General features: G+C 58.1%; 8 protein-coding genes across 8 annotated transcripts; 5 read left to right on the forward strand and 3 right to left on the reverse strand.

The window, feature by feature from the left end:
* Positions 1–385: 385 nt before the first annotated feature.
* On the forward strand, positions 386–1234 carry EX895_001014 (uncharacterized protein; the record flags this gene model as incomplete). Its single annotated transcript, XM_029881614.1, has 1 exon — positions 386–1234. The coding sequence occupies one exon, from the start codon at positions 386–388 to the stop codon at positions 1232–1234; it is 849 nt and encodes a 282-aa protein (XP_029743000.1).
* A 644-nt stretch (positions 1235–1878) lies between these two features.
* On the forward strand, positions 1879–5196 carry EX895_001015 (uncharacterized protein; the record flags this gene model as incomplete). The annotated part of the gene is made up of 1 exon (XM_029881615.1): positions 1879–5196. The coding sequence occupies one exon, from the start codon at positions 1879–1881 to the stop codon at positions 5194–5196; it is 3318 nt and encodes a 1105-aa protein (XP_029743001.1).
* Positions 5197–5828: 632 nt separating this feature from the next.
* Positions 5829–6821, forward strand: EX895_001016 (uncharacterized protein; the record flags this gene model as incomplete). The annotated part of the gene is made up of 1 exon (XM_029881616.1): positions 5829–6821. One exon carries the CDS (start codon positions 5829–5831, stop codon positions 6819–6821), a length of 993 nt encoding a protein of 330 aa, XP_029743002.1.
* A 1241-nt stretch (positions 6822–8062) lies between these two features.
* EX895_001017 (uncharacterized protein) lies at positions 8063–11101 on the forward strand (the record flags this gene model as incomplete). Its single annotated transcript, XM_029881617.1, has 1 exon — positions 8063–11101. The coding sequence occupies one exon, from the start codon at positions 8063–8065 to the stop codon at positions 11099–11101; it is 3039 nt and encodes a 1012-aa protein (XP_029743003.1).
* Positions 11102–11244: 143 nt separating this feature from the next.
* EX895_001018 (uncharacterized protein) lies at positions 11245–12522 on the reverse strand (the record flags this gene model as incomplete). The annotated part of the gene is made up of 1 exon (XM_029881618.1): positions 11245–12522. The coding sequence occupies one exon, from the start codon at positions 12520–12522 to the stop codon at positions 11245–11247; it is 1278 nt and encodes a 425-aa protein (XP_029743004.1).
* A 1300-nt stretch (positions 12523–13822) lies between these two features.
* Positions 13823–15055, reverse strand: EX895_001019 (uncharacterized protein; the record flags this gene model as incomplete). Its single annotated transcript, XM_029881619.1, has 1 exon — positions 13823–15055. The coding sequence occupies one exon, from the start codon at positions 15053–15055 to the stop codon at positions 13823–13825; it is 1233 nt and encodes a 410-aa protein (XP_029743005.1).
* Positions 15056–16276: 1221 nt separating this feature from the next.
* On the forward strand, positions 16277–17305 carry EX895_001020 (uncharacterized protein; the record flags this gene model as incomplete). The annotated part of the gene is made up of 1 exon (XM_029881620.1): positions 16277–17305. The coding sequence occupies one exon, from the start codon at positions 16277–16279 to the stop codon at positions 17303–17305; it is 1029 nt and encodes a 342-aa protein (XP_029743006.1).
* Positions 17306–17598: 293 nt separating this feature from the next.
* EX895_001021 (uncharacterized protein) lies at positions 17599–20592 on the reverse strand (the record flags this gene model as incomplete). The annotated part of the gene is made up of 1 exon (XM_029881621.1): positions 17599–20592. The coding sequence occupies one exon, from the start codon at positions 20590–20592 to the stop codon at positions 17599–17601; it is 2994 nt and encodes a 997-aa protein (XP_029743007.1).
* Between the last annotated feature and the right edge of the window lie 30 nt (positions 20593–20622).

The following is a 20622-nucleotide window of genomic DNA, read 5'->3' on the forward strand; positions in this document are numbered from 1 at the left end:
CGCTCAGGACGACTCGCGAGAACGTATGAGCTTGTAGCGCTGTTTCCATCGGGTCAAATGCCCCGATCTCTGCTGAGTCCAATTTGATCGACCTCTGCCGCCTTTGATTTGCAAGCAAAACCAGCCAAAGGCGAAAGAGGTGGAGCAGCAACCCGTTCAAGTCCGCACAGAGAGGGTAAAAAAAAAGGATGCATTCACTCGACCGAGAACAGTTGGGAAGAATGAGAAGCAGAAAAGCAAGACGACGCCGACTGCACACTCTCAGCGAGCCAAGCCAACTTCTGAAAGCCGAGGAGAAGTTGTCGACCTTCAATCTTCTAATCCGCACCATTGTCCACACCATTGCTAGCTCACGTTCCTCCACAACCACATAGTGACGGCAACGATGAAGGGTGTCGCATTCCGAAAGCTGTCGAGGACATCGTCGCATCGCAACCACTTGCTTCGAAACCTCGTCTCGTCGCTCATCCAGCATGAACGCATCTCCACCACTGTCGCAAAGGCCAAAGAAGCCGCTCGCGAGGCGGAGAAGATCATCACGCTTGGCAAAAAGGGCACAGTGCAGGCCGGATACGGCGCACGAGGCTACCTCTACACACAGCAAGAGACGTTGCCCAAGCTGGAGGAGCTCGCACAAAGATATGCCAATCGTCCCGGTGGCTACACACGCATCCACCTCCACGGCAACCGCAAAGGCGACCATGCCCCTCGTGCCATTCTCGAGCTCGTCGATAACCCTTTCGACCTGCGCATGCAGATGACAGCACGCACGCTTGCCAAGGAGGTCTACGACCGTATCGCCAAGCGCGGCGGAGACGACATCTTGACCGGGAGGCAGTTTGATATCTCCACCATGGAGCAGGATGAGCGATTCAACCCCATCACACGCAAGAACATTACAAAAGTAGTACAGTACGGCGGAATGGAGGCGAGGGAAAAGCTGGTGGCCATGGCACAGGAACATCTGTTGCGGCTCAAAGCGACGGTGGCTGTCGAGGGTCCTCGACGAATCGACGAGGCAAAGATGGAGAGTCTCGGTGACAACAAACCGCGCGGACGTCTTCTGACCAAGCCTGTTGCAGGATCGAGGCCATTGGCAGGACAGGAGGGTCAGTACCAGCCTACACCATTACCAGGCAAGAAGCGAAACTCGGTCATCCGTATCGGAAAGGGCGCCTTCGCCAAGCGTCTCAATTACCGCAAGGTCACCATGCCCAACACGGCGTCAGCATAGAGAATTATAGTTCTTCGCAGTCAACTCTCTCGTGCCGCAGGTACCACCATTCCGGCCATGAGCGAGCACGCTGTCTTCTGCTCCATGCAGCATCTTACATTTCATTACCACTGTAAACTAGACACACACTCAAAAATCAGGATTGGTAACCCGAAGTAGGATTGGGGGCTTGTTTGCGTCTGTGATGCTGATCACGGCAGGAGGCAGGTCAAGACAAAGAGCATGGTGTTGCTACCCTGCTTGTGATTTGAGCAAGAACAGCGACGACAAGAAGTGCTATTGATGACCCATGGCGTATGTGAGAAATGTGAGAGAGATATCCTCGCAAAAAGTCGGTGGGATAGAAAAGGCGAAAACCTAAGAACCAAAAAAAAAAGCTCGGTGCACGCGACGTTTGTAAATCTTCCGAAGCTTCTGAACATTCTCGATTCGAGACTTACATCATCCTTCTCGGCACTCATACTTTCCGAACTATCACCTATTCTTCCGCCGTAGTTCGACACTCCGGGACGCACTGGACTTGATGCCCGTAGATCTGCGACGCAGACTGGCACCTTTGTGATCGGCCGGCTGCAAACACTTTCCGACCACCACCATAAGATCTACATGGCCTCCCTCACTGGTCAGCGGTAGCCGGGACCGCAATGCTCGCCGGGCCTGGTTTGGCCGCAAATGCGGGCAGCACAGTACTCTATCGAAGCTCAAAGGTGCTCGTGAGAGCGCAAGCAGCGCCGTTGGAAGCCTTGCCACCGCCATTCTTATGTCCGGTCATCGAGTCTTCTCTTGCGAAAGCAAGCAGAACGCAATCGACAGACCGCCCTTCCTCGTCCTCGTCCTCGTCCTCGTCCTCCTTAGTGCAACCCGGGGCGTACAGAATTAGGAAAAATGTTCATCTGACTGCGAGGTTCTTCGCACCAGTGCCACCGCTGCGAGCTGCTCTTGGCTCGCCTTCGACACGAAGATACTCCTCCCGAGCAGCCACCGCTTCGGCATTCGATGTCAACTTCGCCAGCGACGCGAGCTTTCCAACATCGACTAGCCCAGACGTTTGTCTCGATTCACAGAACGTCGAACATCCGCAGCCAACACCGACTCATCGAGAGCAACCTTCCGGCGCGCCACCCGACTGGCGGCGGAAGTTCCCCAAAACACATTGGAGAAGAGAGATCGATTTCAACCGCTACAGCCCGCCTTTGAGACGGCAGCGGAATCTTCCCGAAGATGCACCAGCTCTCTACGAGGATGAGATCAAGGCATCAGCAGCATGGCTGCCTGACTCCCAGTGGACTCTCAGCGTACCAGAAGACTACCCACTCACACACGAGCTCTTTCTCGTCCTCGACAGCTTGGACGACATCTCACACAGCCGGTCTGACCCCGATTGTGCTAGTCTCTTGCTCGAGACGGTGCGGCAGGCAAGGGAGCGGATATGGGCGAACCCACAGCATCCGCTCGGTCGCTCTCAAGACAGGGACGTCGCGCTGTACCTAGCAGGAAAGGTCGCAGAAACGTATGTCAAACTCGACGCCGAAGCCTCGATGGACCGCCTCATACCCTTCCTCGACTATGTTCAAGGCCAGATCAGCGCTCTTCCACTCGAATGCTTTCACGCTCTGGCAGCACGTGCTGGTATCGCACGTCGCTACGATGCTGTGCTAAAGATTTGCCAGGTAGCTCTGTTGCACCACGGCGGCAAGGCTGACGCTGAGCTTCTCCACCTCCGATTACGCGCTCTCGTCGCACAGTCCAAGGATGTCGATCTTTCACGATACTGGGATCTGTATGCCGAAGCGGGCGCCACTGTCCCACGCAAGACGTTTGATTTGCTGCTGCGAACGCATGTGCGTCGACAAGACGTGGAGCAGCTCAACGAGGTGCTGGAAGCGATGCCCAAGCACGGGCATGAGGTCGACGCCAAGGCTTGGCTAACCATCCTTCGTGGCTTTCAGGGGTTCAGACCAACTCTGGCAACGATGCTGCGACGGGACGCCAAGATTGTGCAGAGTCCCACGCTCAACGTGGTCAACCAGTTGTTACTGCTGCTATCTAAGGAACTTGACGTGGATGGTGCCCTGATGGTGTTGCGCATCTTCCGCATCCCTTCAATCCCACAAATCGGACCCACAGCCAGTGTGTCTGCTCAGGAGGTCGAAGCCTCGATCATCAACGGACCAAGCCCGCAACCCAACGTGCAGACGTACGCCGTCTTGACGCATATGTTTGGCCGCCTTGGTCGCGGCAAGGAGGCGCTCGGCTTCTTCCAACTAGCCCTCTCTGCGTCGACCAACCGTGACGGAAGCGTCTGTACCGCTGCAGCTTTGCAGCAAGCTTCCTCGTCCGTGATGAGGGCGTATTGCAATACCGGTCATCCAGTGCGCGCCATGTGGTTCGCCACCGCAGTGCTTGGGCTGCCGTTCTTTGGCAGCGCTGAGGGCAAGAGCGCATCATCAACTGACTACAAGATGCAAACATCGCTTCCGCTCGAGATGGCCGCCACCACGACACACTACCGCATCTTGCTCAAGTGTGCTTCTGCGATTGGCTCACCTGATGCCGCCCGGCGAATTGTGGTGCACCTTCTGCAGCACGGCTATACTATCGACGAGCAAGTGCTGCGTGGACTTGCGCGTCTGATCTTTTCTACTATCGATCGGGATGCGCTCGAGTCGATTCGGGTTATCCGACGTCTCTTGCCTAGGCAAGGCAAAGACGGGACCATTTCAAAGCGGAATCAGCGTCTTGGATCGCTGTCAGACCTGCTGCAGCATCTCGGGACATCCGATCGAGTCGTCTTGGCTTCGCAACATGCTACAAGTCTCATGCGTGACGTGGGCAAAGTCGACAGCAAGCCAAAACCGAAGCCCCGACGGGTCGGCGATAAGTTCGACAGCCTAGCTTCTTCGTATACAAAAGACGAATTGCGAGACTGGCTCATCCAGGACTCGTCTTCGCTCTTTCGAGGCGTCTCTTCAACGCACGATGACAACGGCGATGCGCCGGCTTTGGCGCAAGACCTAAGCCAGCCACTCTCGCCCGAGGCGTATGCTATGCGCATCCGAGTGTACGCCGTGGTGCGCCGCGATTACGAATCTGCGCAAAAGGTGTATCACGCCATGCTTGCGAATCACGTCAAGCCCACAATGATGCACATCGCCCCACTCATCGAGGGTCTCACTGCAGTGGGCAAGCTTGGCGAGGCACAGCAACTCAAGCGGAATGCCAAGGAAGTGACGGGTCTTGAGCCCACGCTGCGCATCCACACGGCGCTCATCCGGGCCTATGTGCGCGCGGGCGACTCGAATGCTGCCCGCAAGGAGATCCAGGAGCTCACACAGAACGGCTACGAGATCGATGACACCATTGCCAACCTGATTGAAGCCGCGCAGTCCGGGCGGGGCAATTTCGCGTTAGTCGATCGACCAATTAACGAGAGGGACAGCCACAGCGTCGCTACGCGTTTCCATGCGTTAATGCGCATGCGCAGGTACTTGGCCGCACAGGAGATGCTCCAGTCGGCACTCGATTCAGGGATGCGGTCGGATAAGGTGTTGCATGATTTGGTCCGACGGTCCGTGTCATATGTGGACAACCAGCATGCCAAGGCGCTCGGTCGCGGCTCGGCTGCACAGGTGCAGATAGACAGCGCAGCCGCATCCGACCCACCGGCTTTCGCGCAACGGCCGGCCTCGGGAATAGGCACCGCAAAGCAGACCCAGCGGCCACAGAAGCAGCACAATAGAGTTGCCTCAGAAGTGGACGGAACGCCTTCGTCGCACGTCTTTGAGCTGGCCCAAGCCGTACGTTTGGCTCGAGCCAATCGCGAGCGTATCACAAGAGCGATGCAAAAGACTTCGGAGGTGAAACGCAAGCAGATGAAGGAGCATCGCAAAAAAGTGATCTCGCTCATCTTGGATTTTGCGGACGGCAAGCTGCATGATCAAGCACGCAAAAGCAAGAATTAGGCTCAAGGCCCAAGGCGTTGCGTACCAGCGACACGATCGTCCATGTCTAGGTCCGAGGCACGAATGAATTGATAACGACAAGATGCTCGACTTTCATCGCGTGCGAGAGGTGTGCGGATTTTGCTGATCGACCTCAGGGGTGTGGATGTGGGTTACCGCGGAACCGGTGCCTATCCACCACCTGCAAATGTGTACGCTTAGACAATGGGAGATCCGCCCCTGCTGAAAGCCGAAGAGAGCGCGGACTGATATGGGAGAATTAAAACGTGGCAAGGCTTATGAGAGGCGATGGGGTGGTCAGGTGGTCGGGATAAGGTGATGCGACTGAAGTGAGATGAAGGAAGCGGCGGATGCGGATCATGTGGGATGCTGTAACAGATAGCTTGCATGGACGGTAGTGGGTTGCACGCAATCTCCTCGAGATTCGATGATAAGAACATTTAGGAGTGGCTTCGATAGGGGATCACGCCGGTCTTCCTGCTGAAGGAGCGACGGCAAGGTAGAAGCGGCGTCTCGAGCGAACGAGGTGGGGGTCCCCTCTCCTCTAAGGTGTATAATTAGACGAACATCGATGCGACAACTTCCAAGCTGGTACCACAAGCTCACCACTCGCTCTCTTTCAAGCAAGAGCAATGAAACTCTCACTCGCAATCATCCTCACCTACCTCGTCTTCACAATATGCACTCTATCTGCGCCCATCCCACTGGAGCTTCCCCAGGCATCCCTGACTGACTCGGTGCGGTCGTTCGAGAGCGAGTTCAGCCAGCTGGAAGACAAGATGCAATCGGTGGCAGAGAAGCATAAAGCCTTCGGAGTGCGGGAGAAATGGCTGACGGGCGCGGCAGCTGGTCTGACGATGCTGGGTACCTCGGGCTACATCGTCAGTTCGGCGATCCCAGAAGCAAAGCGTCAACAGCAAGCGGCGACGCTGCGGAAGCTCAAAGCAGCGGTAGCGAGGGCGAACGAGAGGGCGGCGGCTGCTGCTGCTGCTGGCGGCATTGTATCAGCCAACACAGGAACCTCACAGGCCTCCAGGATGCGGGTCAAGAGGTCTACTGCAAGACTGCTGGAACAAGCAGCAGAGACATTGGAGAGACACAAGGAGGAGGACGCTGAGAGTTTCAGGAGCGCGCTCAGTCGGACACCTAGCAGCTTGTCAGCTAGTCAAACACCCAGCATGCGGATCGGTGACTTTGAAGACGATATCCAACACGCCCGGGTGTCGCCGCCCTGGAAACTGACGAAATCTCAATCTCTGCCGGTAGCCGCTTTATCTCCTCTCAAGACACAATCTCAGACCGCACACGACCGACTCATGCAAGACAACCTCGACACAGAGCTCCGCATCTCGGCGCTCGAATCAGCCTTACTGGATGTACGAAAGCACCAGCACAACGATCAGGTCTCGAAACTCTCGCCGTACACCAAGGGGATGATCGGCTTTGCCGTGCTCAACGCAGCAGGCGGAGTGGTCTCTGCCGAACTCAGCGTGCAGGGTGCGATCGAGAGCAGTCGAGCAACGGGGCCGCTGCCAGATGTCGCCAACTTGGACGCCCGGACGTGTGCCGAGTATGCGAAGACGGTCGGCGGGCTCGACTGCGACGCGGCACATGGGAAGGTGTAGGCAGCGGCGGCGTGTGGAGCGAGGAGTATGATCGTGTAGCCAGCGTACAGCATGCACTGCTGATGTTTGGGGTAAAGGTAAAAGGAGATTGGAAGAATTCTAGACCGTCGAGATGTTGTGAACGGGGACAGCATGCACGCCTCACACCGCCCCGAGATAGCTGCGCAAAGTGCTCGTAATGCCGACAGCAGTCTAGGGACCGCAGTCGGAATTGAGCTTACTTGGCAACGGAACGAGCAACGGAAGTTGATGCGGCTCCCACGTGATTTGATCCACTCGTTGCCTCCAGAGTCGCATCCTCGTCTAGCAAGAAATGCTGTGTGAGCTCGCTAGCAGCTGGGTCGACGCGATCAGCCCAGTCAGAGCGAACAACAGAAGAACAGGGCAGTCGCCGTCGCCATCGCGATCCGGTCGAGCCGAGCTTGTTGTTTGTGGCTTATTTGTTTGTCGGTGTCAAAGTCCGAAATTTCAACGCAGTCGATCGGCAGCTGAGAACTGAGAACTGACAGTGTGTTACCGCAAGCGAGCACCACTGAGCGAAGGCGTGGGAGACCAACACATGACGCTGACGCGTGCCAACCAGCTGGTGGGAATGATCTTCTTTTTCATGCGGCTGGCGAGCTCGGTCAGGTGTTAGCCGAGACCATCACTTTTTGGTTTTGTGTTTTTCTGCTTTTCTTCGCAGGTTGGTCACGACCCGCTGGCGAGGAACGCGGGCTTGTGTGATTATAGGAAAGGAAACTAGCCGCTCCCGAGCTTCACACTGTGCAATGTGCTCATAGTGAACTACAGGTACTGTGTGTGACAGCCGAGGAGATGCCATTCGACGGTACCTTTGCCGAACAAATGAAGATGTTTCAATTCTTAGAAGTGTGTTTGTTTTTCGGGTTTGCCGCTGCTGCTATACACATCCTCGTCAAAAGGAGCGTGACCGCAGGAGGACCTCAACCGACACGCTCGAGCCTCTGTATCGTCTCTCACCTTGGCAACCACGCAAGAGCGGTCACAGCGGTGAGTTTCCGCTCCTCAAGCTTGCCAGACGAAGCCATTCGCTTTCTCCCTCGTTCGATCCTGCCACCAGCATTCACGATATTCCTTCAGCGCCGCAAACTCTGCGCAGCACCAGCATGCGATAGACTTCTGACCCATTTGAACCCCGGCCACCGAGTCGCATTCCACACCCGTCAACGTCACCAGCGCCAATCCCTTCTAACGGCTCCTCCGCCAACCTTGTGCCAACCATGCCATCCACCGACATTGGCATGCGTCTGCCACGCTACGAGGGTCACCTCATCCTCAACAATGCCGTCCTCTCCGATGGTCCTCAGACCAGCAACGGTACCGCCTGGTCAGAGAGATGGTGCAGCCTCGAAGATGGAAAGCTGCTCGTCTACACCGACCGTACAGCTGCCATGGTCAACCCTGAAGAGACATGTGCGGTCATCGACGTTCACAGCTTTGCCTGTGTTCAAGTATTGAGTGCCATGTCGGACTCCGGATACGAGCTCGTTCTCAGCACGACTCTTCCAGAACCGGCCAGATCCAGCCGCCTCTTTCGACCAAAATCAGCTATGAGCCTCAGTCGACTCCAAGCTGACTCTGTATCGCGCCAGAATTCTGTCGAGATGGAGTCACGTTCATCCATGGCATCCTTCAGCCGCGCCAGCATGTCGTCACGTCCGCTTCACGTCAATGAGCTTTCGACGCTCTCGGGCAACACCGACACTGCCGCTGATGCTTCCAAAGCAGGCAAATCGTGGTCAAACTTTGGCTTTCGCTCGCGTAGGCTAAACTCAAAACTCGCTTCGGCTTCGAATGGCAGTCTCCGTGCTAGCCAAGCTTCGGCCTCTCGACCCGGTTCCACCACTTCTAGCTTCATCTCCAACTCCGACCCAAGAGCCTCAACCGACGTCGCATCCAGCCGTGCACCCTCGCCTCGCACTCCAATTTCACCCACCTTTGGGTCTTCCTGCGAAAACGTTCTGATCCGCGTCACTTCGGCCCATTCCTTCACCAGCTGGTTCGACGCCTTGACCTTGACCATAAAGATGCACCGCGAGATGATCTCAGCTCCGTCGCCTGTACTCAAGCAACAGAGCCGCGCGTCGACTCGCCCAGCTCTCAGTAACCTTCCTGGCTTCCGCACTTCAACAACTTTGCAGACCAGTCCAGCCTTTCCCTCCGTGGAGCACAGCATCCTCCCTTGCGCCCACGACACCACACCCAAGGCATCTCGCAAACGACACTCTTCCTCTGCAAGCTTCTCCTTGGCTCTGGGAGCTTCAAGACACATGCAGGACATAATCGATGATCGCTCTGATTCCCATGGAGATGCCTCAAACAAAGCCGCTACCAGTGTCGCATTCGCCGAACACATCAGCTTCGGCCAGGCTCGCAACCGCCGTCCTAGCACTGCTGATGCATGGTCTACCATCGCCCCGCCAGCTGGCGGAACGGCAGACGTTAGGCGTGTACGACAAGCACGCGCTCACAAACGTTCCATCTCTACGGCTTCTTCGTCTCTCTCCTTCTCCGCTGCGAGTCGTCGTTCGGATCAACGGTGCAACAGCGTATCCGGCACTCAGCTGCTATCGTCTGGAAGTACGATGACTCAGCCCCTGGACACGAGTTTGGAAGAGGACTCTTTGGCCCCGAACTCCCCTTGTGCACCCGCTTCTAGTTCCAACGTTATCACAGGCGACACGTCGGTGCGACAGCAAGACGCCGCAAAGCCGACGTCTAATGGCACTACGTCAGGTTCCAGACACCGTCGTTCCGGTTCCTTGATGACATTCGGCTCGGCCCGCATCTTGGCTTGGAGGGATGCCTTCACCGCAGCCGAAACGACAACGGGCTTGGGACTGCAAGTCGACCAAGGCGACGGAAGCTTCCAGGATCCAGCAGACTGTAGTCGCGACACAAAGGTTCACGGCAAGCCTATCAAGACGTTCTCTGGGTTCAAGTCGCTGCGGTCGTTGGTCAAGGGCAAGGCCACCGCCAAAGAGGCAAACGTTGGTGCAAGCACCCATCGAGATGGGAGTGTCGGCTTAGCATCGCCATCAGAGCCACGAGGCAGCGAGGAGGTCTTACGGCGCTCTGCGGCTCAATCAAATAGCAGAGTTGTGTCCAGTTCGACGTCGCTGCTCAGTATCACCAAGCATACGTTGGCCTCCTTGCGCGAGAGGTCGTCGTCGACTCGTCCAAGTGTCAGAACGGTCTTTGCAGCCGCATCGGCAGAGGAAGCCGAGACTGCGGATATTTTGCAGGGTGTCTGCAAGCAGATTCACACTGCGGAGTGCGATTTCAGCTACGAGCTTGTGGCGCCTTCGGAAGAGGCAGATATTTTGCAAGGGTCTTTGCCCAGCTCGGCGGAGCAAGTCAGCGAGGCGAGCGAAATACCGCACCTCAGTGGCACAGCTTCGACAACAGACAAGGAGAGCGACGTGGGCGTGGACATCAGTATTGCTGAAAAGCTTGCTCAAGTCAGACTTCAACGGTCTTTTGCCCGAGATGGTGACGACGATACCTCGTCCCCATTTGTGTTTCCGGAGCGCATTTTGCCGCCGAAGCAGATCATCGACACATTCGACAAGCTGCGTGCCGCCGATCCGACGGGACGCAGCTGTGACTGGTTGACTCAGCTCGAGTCTGCGAACGCGCATCGGAGTAGCTGGGATTGGGCTACAGCATCAGCATCAGCAGGCCAAGTGGCGACAACTGCGACGCGCAGACCGTCGCTGCGAACGGCTGCGTCTCAGATTCTTTGCTCGAGTGGTGGTGGTCCGGTGGATTGGCTAGCTGCGCCGCGGCTGCGCAGTGCGGCGTCTGCGTGGGATCTGCCGAGCCACGAGGCGGCGCGGGGTGCACCGGGTGCGGAATCGGTGGATCGGAAGGCGGACGCGCGGGTGGTGCAGGCAACGAGGTCATTGCCTGCTCCACCGAGGGCGGTGAAGCGGCGTGCACGGGCTAGTGCGTCCCAGCCGTCGAGGGAAGTGAGGACGGCGGGACTGTCCGTGGACGATACCTCGCCTGTGACCAGCGAGACGGCGACGATGACGACGACGACGACAGGGGGCAGGGCGTTTGCGGATATCACCAACATCAGCGGAAACAGCACCGGCAATAGGGCAGGTAAAGCGGATCCGAGCGCGGGGGAGCTGTCGGATTTCATACCCGGGTTGATGCTTGCTCCGAGATCGCCTGCTCGACGACTGGGTGCGAAGCGGAGGCTGTCTGGCGCGGCAGCCTCGCCAGCCGCAGCACCGAGGGTTGTCGTGTGAGAAAAGTTAAGGAGTCAAGAGCTCAGGATGTACTATATATGATGACCTTTTGTACGGTGTATAAGTCTATGCAACATTGGGGGTTGGACGGTCATGAAGTAAGGTCTATGCTACAGATTCGGATACGCGAGGTGTGAGGGGGTTCAAACGTGTACGTGTCCGCCGGCGGCAGCGGCACTGGCGGACAGGATGTTTCGGATCCACACGGTGGTCGACACGGCGAACACGACGGCGGCGGCGAGGGCGACGACTGTCTCTGCTGTCCACGTGTTGGCCGCGGCTTGTTCGACGGCTTTGCCTGTCTGGACGGGCCCGGCCCGCGCGTCAGGGTGCTCGCGCTCCTCCTGCTGTCCCATGCGCAGCGATGCGGGCAGGAGCGACTCGAACAGGGCCGTGTTCAGGTCGAATGCGGTGTTTGCCTCGCCGACGAGCTGCTGCACCACAGCGGGGTGGTGGGAGTCGGCGGGGGATGCGTGTTCCATCGCGGAGCGGAAGCGGGCTTTGAGGTCCGTGGAGGTGTCAAAGGCGTAGAACGCGAACCCGGACCCCTGCGCAGACTCGGTCGAGATGGGGAAGCGCTTGGAGACCTTTTTCACGATGTGTTGGCCTCCGGAGAGGTCGCCGAGATAGCGCGTGTAGGCGTGGGAGAGCAGCAGCCCGCCGGTGCTGGAAGGGGAGCGGGAGAGGTCGGTGAGGCGGCGGACGTAGGAGAGTGTAGCGCAGACCTGGGCGGGGTGGAGCAGGGCCAGATGGTCCTCTGTCAGCTCCGCCCCCCTCCACTCTGGCGACAGCCGTGCAGCGGAGGGTAGAGACGCTCGGACGAGTGCGAGCAGCTGCAATCGCGACGTCGGATCCTCAACATCCTCCGGCACCGCCGCCGTGTCGGCTGCGAACGAGTGCTCCTCACGCGCCTGTTCGGCCAGCTCGGCCAGCCCGGCGCCCGTATGCGATTCAATAGTGGCCAAATGCGCACTCACGTCGTCGAGCAACACGCGACTGCGCACCAGCAGCCCCAGCAGCCCAGCATCCGCAAACAGCGGCGCCAGCAGCCGATTATCGCGTGCAGCAGCCATGCTTCCCTCCAACGCGATGTACACGCATGCGAGCATCACGTTGAACCGCACATAATCCAGCCGATCGAAACTCAACGCTTCTTGCTCGAGAGAGCTCGAGCTGGCAGTCGAGGTGGGGGAGGAGGTGGGCGCGGAGACGGATTGAAGGAGCAGCGATACTCCGCGCGACTTTTCGACGGCGCGGTGCGATTGCGCGGTGCCCACGCGTAGGGCGTCCGAGAGCGTGAGGGCTACTTTGTTGGTGGAGCCGATGGGGGTGTTGAGGGCGTGCACTGCATGGAAGCTGTGCGGTGATTTGGTGGGTGCGATGGGCAGGATGCTGGCGAATTTGGCGAATGGGCACGTCATGCTGGACTATTATTGCAAGTGGGAAGGACGTGGTGTGCGTAGCGTGGCAAGGACCAGGAGGAGGAGCGAGGGAGGGAGGGGGTGTCGAGCAAGACTGTTTATGCAGATCTGCTTTTAAGTACGATCCTACTCTGCTGGCTGAGTCGGTGAGTGCTCCTACAGAATAACAGAGAGAGAGAGTGCGTGTGCTACGCCTAGCTTTACATGTGGTGGGCGAGACGAGTGAAGAGGTTCGGTGCTAGTGAAGTGGGGAGAGAGGCGAGGAGACCGGTCGTGGTGGAAGCAGAGATAGCCTCAAGCATACGCACCTCGAACAGAGGGAACGCGGCCAATCTCCGAGCAGGACAAAAAACAAGGGTTCCTTAGCACGCGCGCGCGCATTCGAGCCTCGTCGACGGCTATATCGCGCTGTGCTGTGCCTTGAATCTTGAGGTTAACCAAAAAGGAAAAGGAAAGAAAAAAAAAAGTTCGATGTTTGCCTGCTTGGCAAAACCAAGACGTGCTGAGCTTCAGGGGGCCGTTGCATAGTCCAACGTGGCGTACTGCCTCGTCGATATTCGCGGCTAGCAGCACGGCTGCTCGGAACAATACGGCTCGGGACGCAAGGCCTAAGCCATCCATCCAAGGCCGCCATCCTACCGACACCTACCAACGAGTCGAACCTGAGCCCTTACGTGCAGCAGCAGCAGGGTCGCTTAGAATGCTTGCACGTTAGGCTGCTTGTCGCGCATCGACACCGGCAGGGTCGGTGCAGCATGGCTGCAGAAAACAAAAGTCCGAGTTCGAGTGAGTGTAGCCGAGGGGTATCTAATCTGATTAAATTCAACTGTCCCACTGCAACTGTACTGTACTGTACAGTACGGTATGCATCGGTGCGAGACAGTCGATACTGCCGACTTTGGGCACCGGACGGACTTTGCCAAGACTCTGCTCCGAGTCACAGGGGTACGCGTGCACGGATGAATCACCCTCCGAAGCTTGGGTCACACAGTGCGCTGCTGCCAGCGATCAGCAGCAGCGCCGCCTCTTGCCATCTTTCTAAACCTGACGCAGCCTTCTCTTTCTCTGCATGCCGATGGAGAGCGTTGCCCTGATCGTGCAGCACTCAGCCTGGATGCGAGCGCTCCGGTGCTAGTCGGTCTATTCAGATTAGATGAGGCTCCTCTGTCCGCAGCTTGAGTCTCGTTGTTTGCCGCTAGTTGCCAGCACACCTCAATGCATCTAGCGTGTTTACACGGATCACGCCATCTTCTCAGTACACACGAACGCGTGTGTTCTCTACACGACGTGCATTGCGCGTTCATTCTCTGCCAGGAGCCGTTGCAGCTCGGCTGGTGGCTGCGGTAGAAGAACGAGCAGTCCACGGAACAGGCGGCATCCCTTCTAGAGCCGTCCTCTCGGCCAAGCGTTCCGCCTCGCTCGCCTTCAACTCCTTCCGGAACACCTGCAGCGGCCTCTCAAACCCAACTCCCACACCGAGTCCGATCTCAGCCACCAGCCTCAAACCAAACGTCTCGAGCCACCAGTCAAAGTCCCCTCCAGGACGCAACTGCAACCGTTTGATCTTTCCTCTGATGCTGGGATCAAGGTTCTTGGCCGAGTGGTAGCTCGACCATTCCTGGCGTTCGAGGAAGAGCAGGCCGCCGGGATGGAGGGTGTGCGAGATGCGCGCAAAGAAGCGGACCAGGCCGGCATCGCCCTGCTGAATGTGGATCCATTTGGTGATGGAGAGCGCGAGGATCATGTCGTAGCCATGCGAATCTGAGGAGTTGAGCATGGAGTCAGTGTTGGACGAGGGTTGGACCCAGTCGGCGGCGACGAAATGGAGGTAAGGCGGGGAAAGATGCGCAGCTGGAGGGCGAGGGTGCATGCTCACCGGCGTGTTGTTGTCGATGGCGTCTTCTGTCCTGCGCCGCTTGCCATGGCGCGGCCCTTCCCCCTCAGGTGCAGTCAAGCCGTAGAGCGAGGGAAACACCGACGGAAAGTAGACGGCCTCGTAAGGTAGCGAGTCATCCTCTAACTCGGTGTCTGACCCTTCGAGGTGCTCTGGTTGATACCGAGACCGAGCAACGCCAGCCGCCTGTCTCGCTTGACTGATGAGCGATGCATCGATATCGACGCCTAGGATGCAAAGCTGCGTTTGTGTCACAGGCTGTCCACCATGCTTGAACAACCTAGGCAAGGTCTGCATAAGCTCGATGGTAACTTTTCCAGAATTGCAACCGATATCGAGCACCTTAATGCTGGAGGGAGGCCATAGGCCGGCCGTGGTGTCGCTGGATGCGGAGCAAGCAAAGTGCTGGCGAAGGTATCGCAAAATGGCAGTGACACGACTGTCTACGGCCAGAGCTGGATGAGAGGATGCTTCTTGATCGTGCGACGCATCGCCAGCTGCAGTTGCGTTGATAGGGTTGCGAATGTGGTAGTAGCGTTGAAAGTTGCCGTAGATTGGCGGAGCTGTCGGGTCAACTAGACGCTCGCGAGGAGCGGGTGCAAAAGCGCCATGGTCGCCGCTGCTGTCGTTCGACTGCATCGACACGATGGAAAACCGGTGGCAATTGGTGGCTCGTAGCTAAAGGAACAACACTGTAAGACCGTTCGAGACTAGGACCGTGATCGACGCATGTTCATCATGGTCAGCTCGTAAGGCTGAGAGATGCTGACCCTCACTACACCCGCAACGAGCTGTGAACAACTGAGATCCTAAGCAAAGGATAGAGTACCAGGGTCGGGGGCATGTCGACCGTCATATGTGTGCTAGGAGTGTTGGTGGGTCTTGATCATCTCGAACAGCAGCATCATTCGGTGGGTTTCTCATTCCAGGACAACGAATCGGCGATCCAAGATCTGGCTGCGACCGATGTGATCTTGTCATTCGGAGCTCTTGAGTCTCCTACAAGAGTTTCAAATAATGTCCGAGTTATTCGGTGAAGGCTGTCATGTGCTTCCTGCAAAGCATGCCATCCTGACGGCCTGACAGCTCACCAGCACAGGCGAGCGATATGACCACGCTGTCGACTCAATTCACTGTACGCGAGGCGCGTAGGACGCTTCCTGCTACCCAAAAAATGGAGGAAAAGAAAGAGAAAAAGAAAAAGAAAAGGAAAATGAGGAGAAAACAGTAAGGCCAACTGCAATCTCAAGGACGACAGACACGCACGGCCCGAGTTGGCGCTCCAGACGGCGGTGGCGGCGCGCGCGACCCTTTGCACGCTTCCACGCGGCGGCTGCCGTCTTGCCGCGCTGTGCAGCTGCAGAACCACTATGGTCATCATCATCATCGTCTCCACCTGACTCTTCCTCCTCCTTCTCTTCATTCATCTCCATCTCTCACTCACTCACTCACTCGCGCTCTCTCTTCTCTCTCTCTTCCATCATAGCCCCTTCCCTCCCTCAATCCTTTGCATCTACCACCTGTCCCTTGTTCCTCTTTCCCTTTCCTTCCTCACCCATCTTATCCCTCCTTCTCATCTTTCGTTCTCTACTTTGATCGTCCCTTCTCGCACGTTTTTTGTTTGATTCTACCCTTGCTACCTCTTTTCGCCACTCGAATCTCTTTGGGAAGAGCCGTGTGGTAGCATTTTTGCATTTCTATACTATAGGCTTGTACCATACTTTACTACCATCAAGTCCCGCTATCTGTTCTTGCATCTGCACTCTGCTCTACTCTGTTCGCCTTTCGCCACCACTTCCTTCCACGCTTTCGCGCACAACATCGCCTTTTACACCACCTCCACTCCGTACACTCGTCACCATGTCGGTCGCTTCTGCATTGCCACTCTTGTCACCTCTGGTCACCCGCATCCTCCAGCTTTCCGGCTTCCCTCCCCAGCTTAAGACGCGCGACCTCCAGCAAGTCTTTTCGGCCTATGAGGATGACAATGGCGGCTACAAGATCAAGTGGGTCGACGATACCACTGCCCTCATCATCTTTGCCGACCCCGCCACCGCCAAGAAGGCCTACCTCCGCACCATCATGGCTCCCCCGCAACAGCTTATCAACGACAATGGCGTTCCTGCAAAGATCAAGCCTTATGACCAAGACGATGCGAGCGCCATCATTTCCAGCGTCTCCAGTCGACAACGATCTCGCTCTAACGGTGGAGGTATCCTGGGCAGCCCGACAAAGCCGCACGCCGAACTTGTCGCCCCATCTACGCCCGATAGCCCCGCAAAGCCGTTTCGAGGTCACGCGCATACGCCTTCGTTCGGCCGCACCTTTGGACACAGACGCCAGCAGAGCGGCTCCAACCCCAACTTGCCCCCCAAACCCGTCGCTGCGGCGCTGTTCGACGCTGCCAATGGCGGGCCCTCTCCAGCTAACCGCGTCCTAGCCGGCGTCGATACACTGAGCGGCATCGCTGGTCTTCCCGCAAACCCCGTCGCTGCTGCCAGATCCAGTTTCATGGCCGACTCGCCTAGCAGAATGTCGCGCAACAGCAGCCAGGCGTCAGACGCTACGCTCGATTCTGACCTTGCCAGTCTCTCGCTCAGCAACGCTAGCAACACCACGACCAGCAAGAACGGCAACGCCAACGGCACCAAGATTCCCGCTGGCACCAATGTGTTTGGAGGCTTGCTGAGCGCACCGGCGAACATCTCGTCGAATGGCGCTGGCAAGCGACTCAGCCCAGGCAGTACTCCAAGCAGAATGTCACCGCTTCCGCGCTCCACCCCGCTCAGCGGCTCGACATCCGGTGTCTCGTCCGCCTCGATTTCTCCTTCTGCTTCGCCCTCAGCCGACGCTGCGCTCGTCTCGGCCGCTACCACCACGGTCGGGTAAGCCAGCGGCGGGCGCGGTTGACCAGGTGACACGTACAGCAGATCATGGGTGGTGGCACACTCTGTTGGCTTGGCCGCTCGCTCCGGCCCGTGTCTGGACCCATCTCCTTCAGCATGCATCGCACACTAATCATTGCAGCAGTACTTCGTTAGTGTGACATTCGTTTCTCAAATGTTAATTATATAATATACCGTCTACTTCAGTCCAGCCAAGCAGTTCTCGCCAGACGTACTGGCGGCTTTTGATCCAGGGTTGTATTCTATCTGAAGCAAGTCTACATGAGCTGACTGCGCCTAGCCAAAAAGCTCGGTGTCCCAGTCGCCTCTGCTCTTTTTTCGCGATGAGCGGCGGTGTTGGACGCCCTTGTCGAGACTGCTCTCGAAGCGGGCCTGGTGGTCTTCGCTGTTGATGACAGTAGGCGGGGTGGAACGCTGGACGCGTTGGTTCGGCTTGGCGGTTGCGGCGGGGCCGAGCCATTTGTTGTTGTAGTTGATCGCGAGTCGTTTCGTCTGCTTCTTGGTTGGTGTCACGAGGTTGGGCGAGATGAGTTTGTATGCGGCCTGGCCTTTGTCGATGTGGTCCCATCGGCTGCCGGTAGCGCCGGCGGAGGCATGGTCGTCGGGTAGGTCTTCGAACAGCTCGCGCAGGATCGACTCTTCGTCCTCCTCGCCCGACCCCACCACACTCCACCCTTTCTTCCCGCCCGCACCGTGGTTGTTCAGCTTGCTCGGAGCACGCAGCACCAGCTGATCCATCACATTCCCCTCTCGTTCCGTCCCGCCCTGCTCCTGCTCCTGCATCTCGACGGCAAACACGGGGTTCAGCACCTTGATGACGCTCTTGGACCGCGACGGGTGCGGGAACAGATCCCCCCACTTGGACTTGCGCGCATCCTGGTATGCCTGCTTCCCCGAGGCTTTGCTGATCGTGAACCGTTCAATGTTGCCCGATGCACAGCAAGCGTCGAGCGTCACGTGGCCGCCCTTCTTCAGCGGTGCCTTGATCAGCCGTGGCCACGCGTACGATTCCAGTCGCATCGCGAGCTCCGATTCGACCGTTGGCGCTGCCACGCTGATCGTGTGTGCGTCGGCGTCGGCGTTGGCGTCTCGTTCGTCGGAGACGTCAGCCGATGTTGATGATGATGATGATGCGGCGGAGGAGGGAGTGGGAGGAGAGAGCGAGGTTCGAACCGAGGCCATGATGGCGTCCAGCTGTTCCGGCGTCATTTGGGCATTGTTGGAGCCGGCGGTGGAACCTTGTGTGAATTCGGCCCTAACAGCGTCTGGCAGAAGCTTGAGCAGCTCGTCCATCGCCTGTTGGTCCGACATCTCCTCCTTCCCCTCTCCAACCTCAGCATTTGGCGCTGCTTCTACCCCCGCAGTGAGTGCGGCATTCGCATCCACCTCCTGCAACATCCGCCTCTCCACACTCGCCTTCTTCGCGTTCCTCAGCAAGTCCAAAATGCCCGTCTTTGTCGTGCTCGCTTCGCCTGCCAGCTGTTGCACCACGGCCGCCACTTCATCCGCATCAGCATCCCCCCTCTGCTCGCCAACCGCCAACCTCCGGCGCGCCTCGCCTACCAAGCTCGGCCGTGCCCCGCGTCGAACCACAACATAGCTGTACCCGACATTCTCCTCCCCCCGATCCGAGTGCTTCGTGCGCCTCAAAAACGTCGGGGTATGGTAGCGCGCGGTAAAGCCACACACGTCCTTGGACTTTGCCGGGTTGCCCGTATCCGAGCGCGCTCCCACCGCGGCGGCGGCCGCAGAGCCGATCGCGAAAGGGTGCAGCAACGGACACGGCTTGTCGTGCGAGCAGGGGGCGACGACGTGGGCGGCTCCTCCCCCCTGTGCAGAAGCGTGCTGTTTGCCGAGCTGGAGAAGCTGCGCGCGGGCTGAGGCGACACTGGCGAAGCCTCGGGGAGTGGCCTGGTCGATGATGACAATGACGTCGGCACCCGAGTCCCACATGGCCTTCACCGCTTCGAAGCGGTTTGTGTCGTTGGTCATGAGGCTGAGTGCGAATGCCGAAAGCGCAAGAGTGCGGCCGTTTTGGGAGAGCGAGGTGAGGTCCTTGGCGAGCGGCACAGATTGGAACGTCTTTTCGACAGAGGACATGGCGGATTTGGGCCCGGAGAAGTACTCGTGTGCTACTGGCTGGTCTGTCTCGCCCTCTTCTTCCTCGGCGGTTTCTTCTAGAGCTAGATCAACGTCAGACGAGTCTTGCTCGTAGTACGTGATGCCGTCGACTTCGATCTGCTCGCCCTCGTCCTTCAGCTTGACTTCGCGCGACGGCTTCACCGGGTCAGCGGGGGACACGTTGGACGACGAGCTCTGCGCCACTTTCTTCCCGCTTTTCAGCAGGTTGGGGCGACGGTCGTAGCCATGATACCGCTGCACAGAGGTAGAGCTGCGGGGATCCGCCTCGTCCTGCCTGAACACCTGGGCCGCCGCCCAGAGCCCCTCGCCTGCCGCACAGTCGAAATCCAACACGGTGTCCGGCGCCCATCGCGGCAAGGCCTTCTCCATCACCTCCGCGTCAGAGCCCTGCGCAAAAACAGGCGTCGACAGCCTCTGCCTGACTTCGGCGAGTACGGCGAGGATCGCAGCGTATCGGTGCGGCGAGACTGTCGCGAGGTGAAGCAGCGACGAGCGCTTGGGCGGGATATGGGCTGCCTCTGCCATGTGTTCCTGTGGATCCGTCAGGTGTGCCAGCTTCAAGTGGTCGGCACGCAGCAGCTTCGGATCGTTCGCAGCCGCAATGAGCTGCGAGATGGCCCACGCGACGTACTCGGGCAGGTAGATCGACGATGTAGATGTGCCCGTAGGCGATGCGTACGCTAGAGCGAGCTGCTCGTCTTCGTCCTGCTCCTCAGCGGCCGCAGCATATCGGGAGGACTCGTGTACTGCAGCTGTAGGAGATGCGTAGGTGGTATGTCGATTGGTGCCGAATCGGGCTGCGCGCGAGCGACGTGCTTGGGAAGAGCTGAGGTTGAGATAGGCGTGCGCCTCGTCGTGGTCGGAGAAGATACGGTGGGTGGAGGAGTCTAGCTTGTTGGCGTCTTGGCGCAAGGTGTACGAGGGCCCTAGGATGGGTGCACCTCCCGCTGCTAGACGCTCGGAGGCTGTGGCAGAGGCTTCGGCTGCTTTGGCGAGAGCGGATGCTCTGGATGAGCTGGCTGAAGCGGTGGACGACACATTTCGACTTGTTACAGGATGTAGTGTTTCCCTAGCGTGCAGCTTCGCGGTGGGCAGGAGGAGCCGATTGGGCCGGAGAGTAGCCTTCATGCTGTGCTCGTGATGGGTTGGAACAGAGCA

Source organism: Sporisorium graminicola, chromosome SGRAM_1 (genome assembly GCF_005498985.1).
Source record: "Sporisorium graminicola strain CBS 10092 chromosome SGRAM_1, whole genome shotgun sequence".
In the NCBI taxonomy this organism is placed as follows: Eukaryota; Fungi; Basidiomycota; class Ustilaginomycetes; order Ustilaginales; family Ustilaginaceae; genus Sporisorium; species Sporisorium graminicola.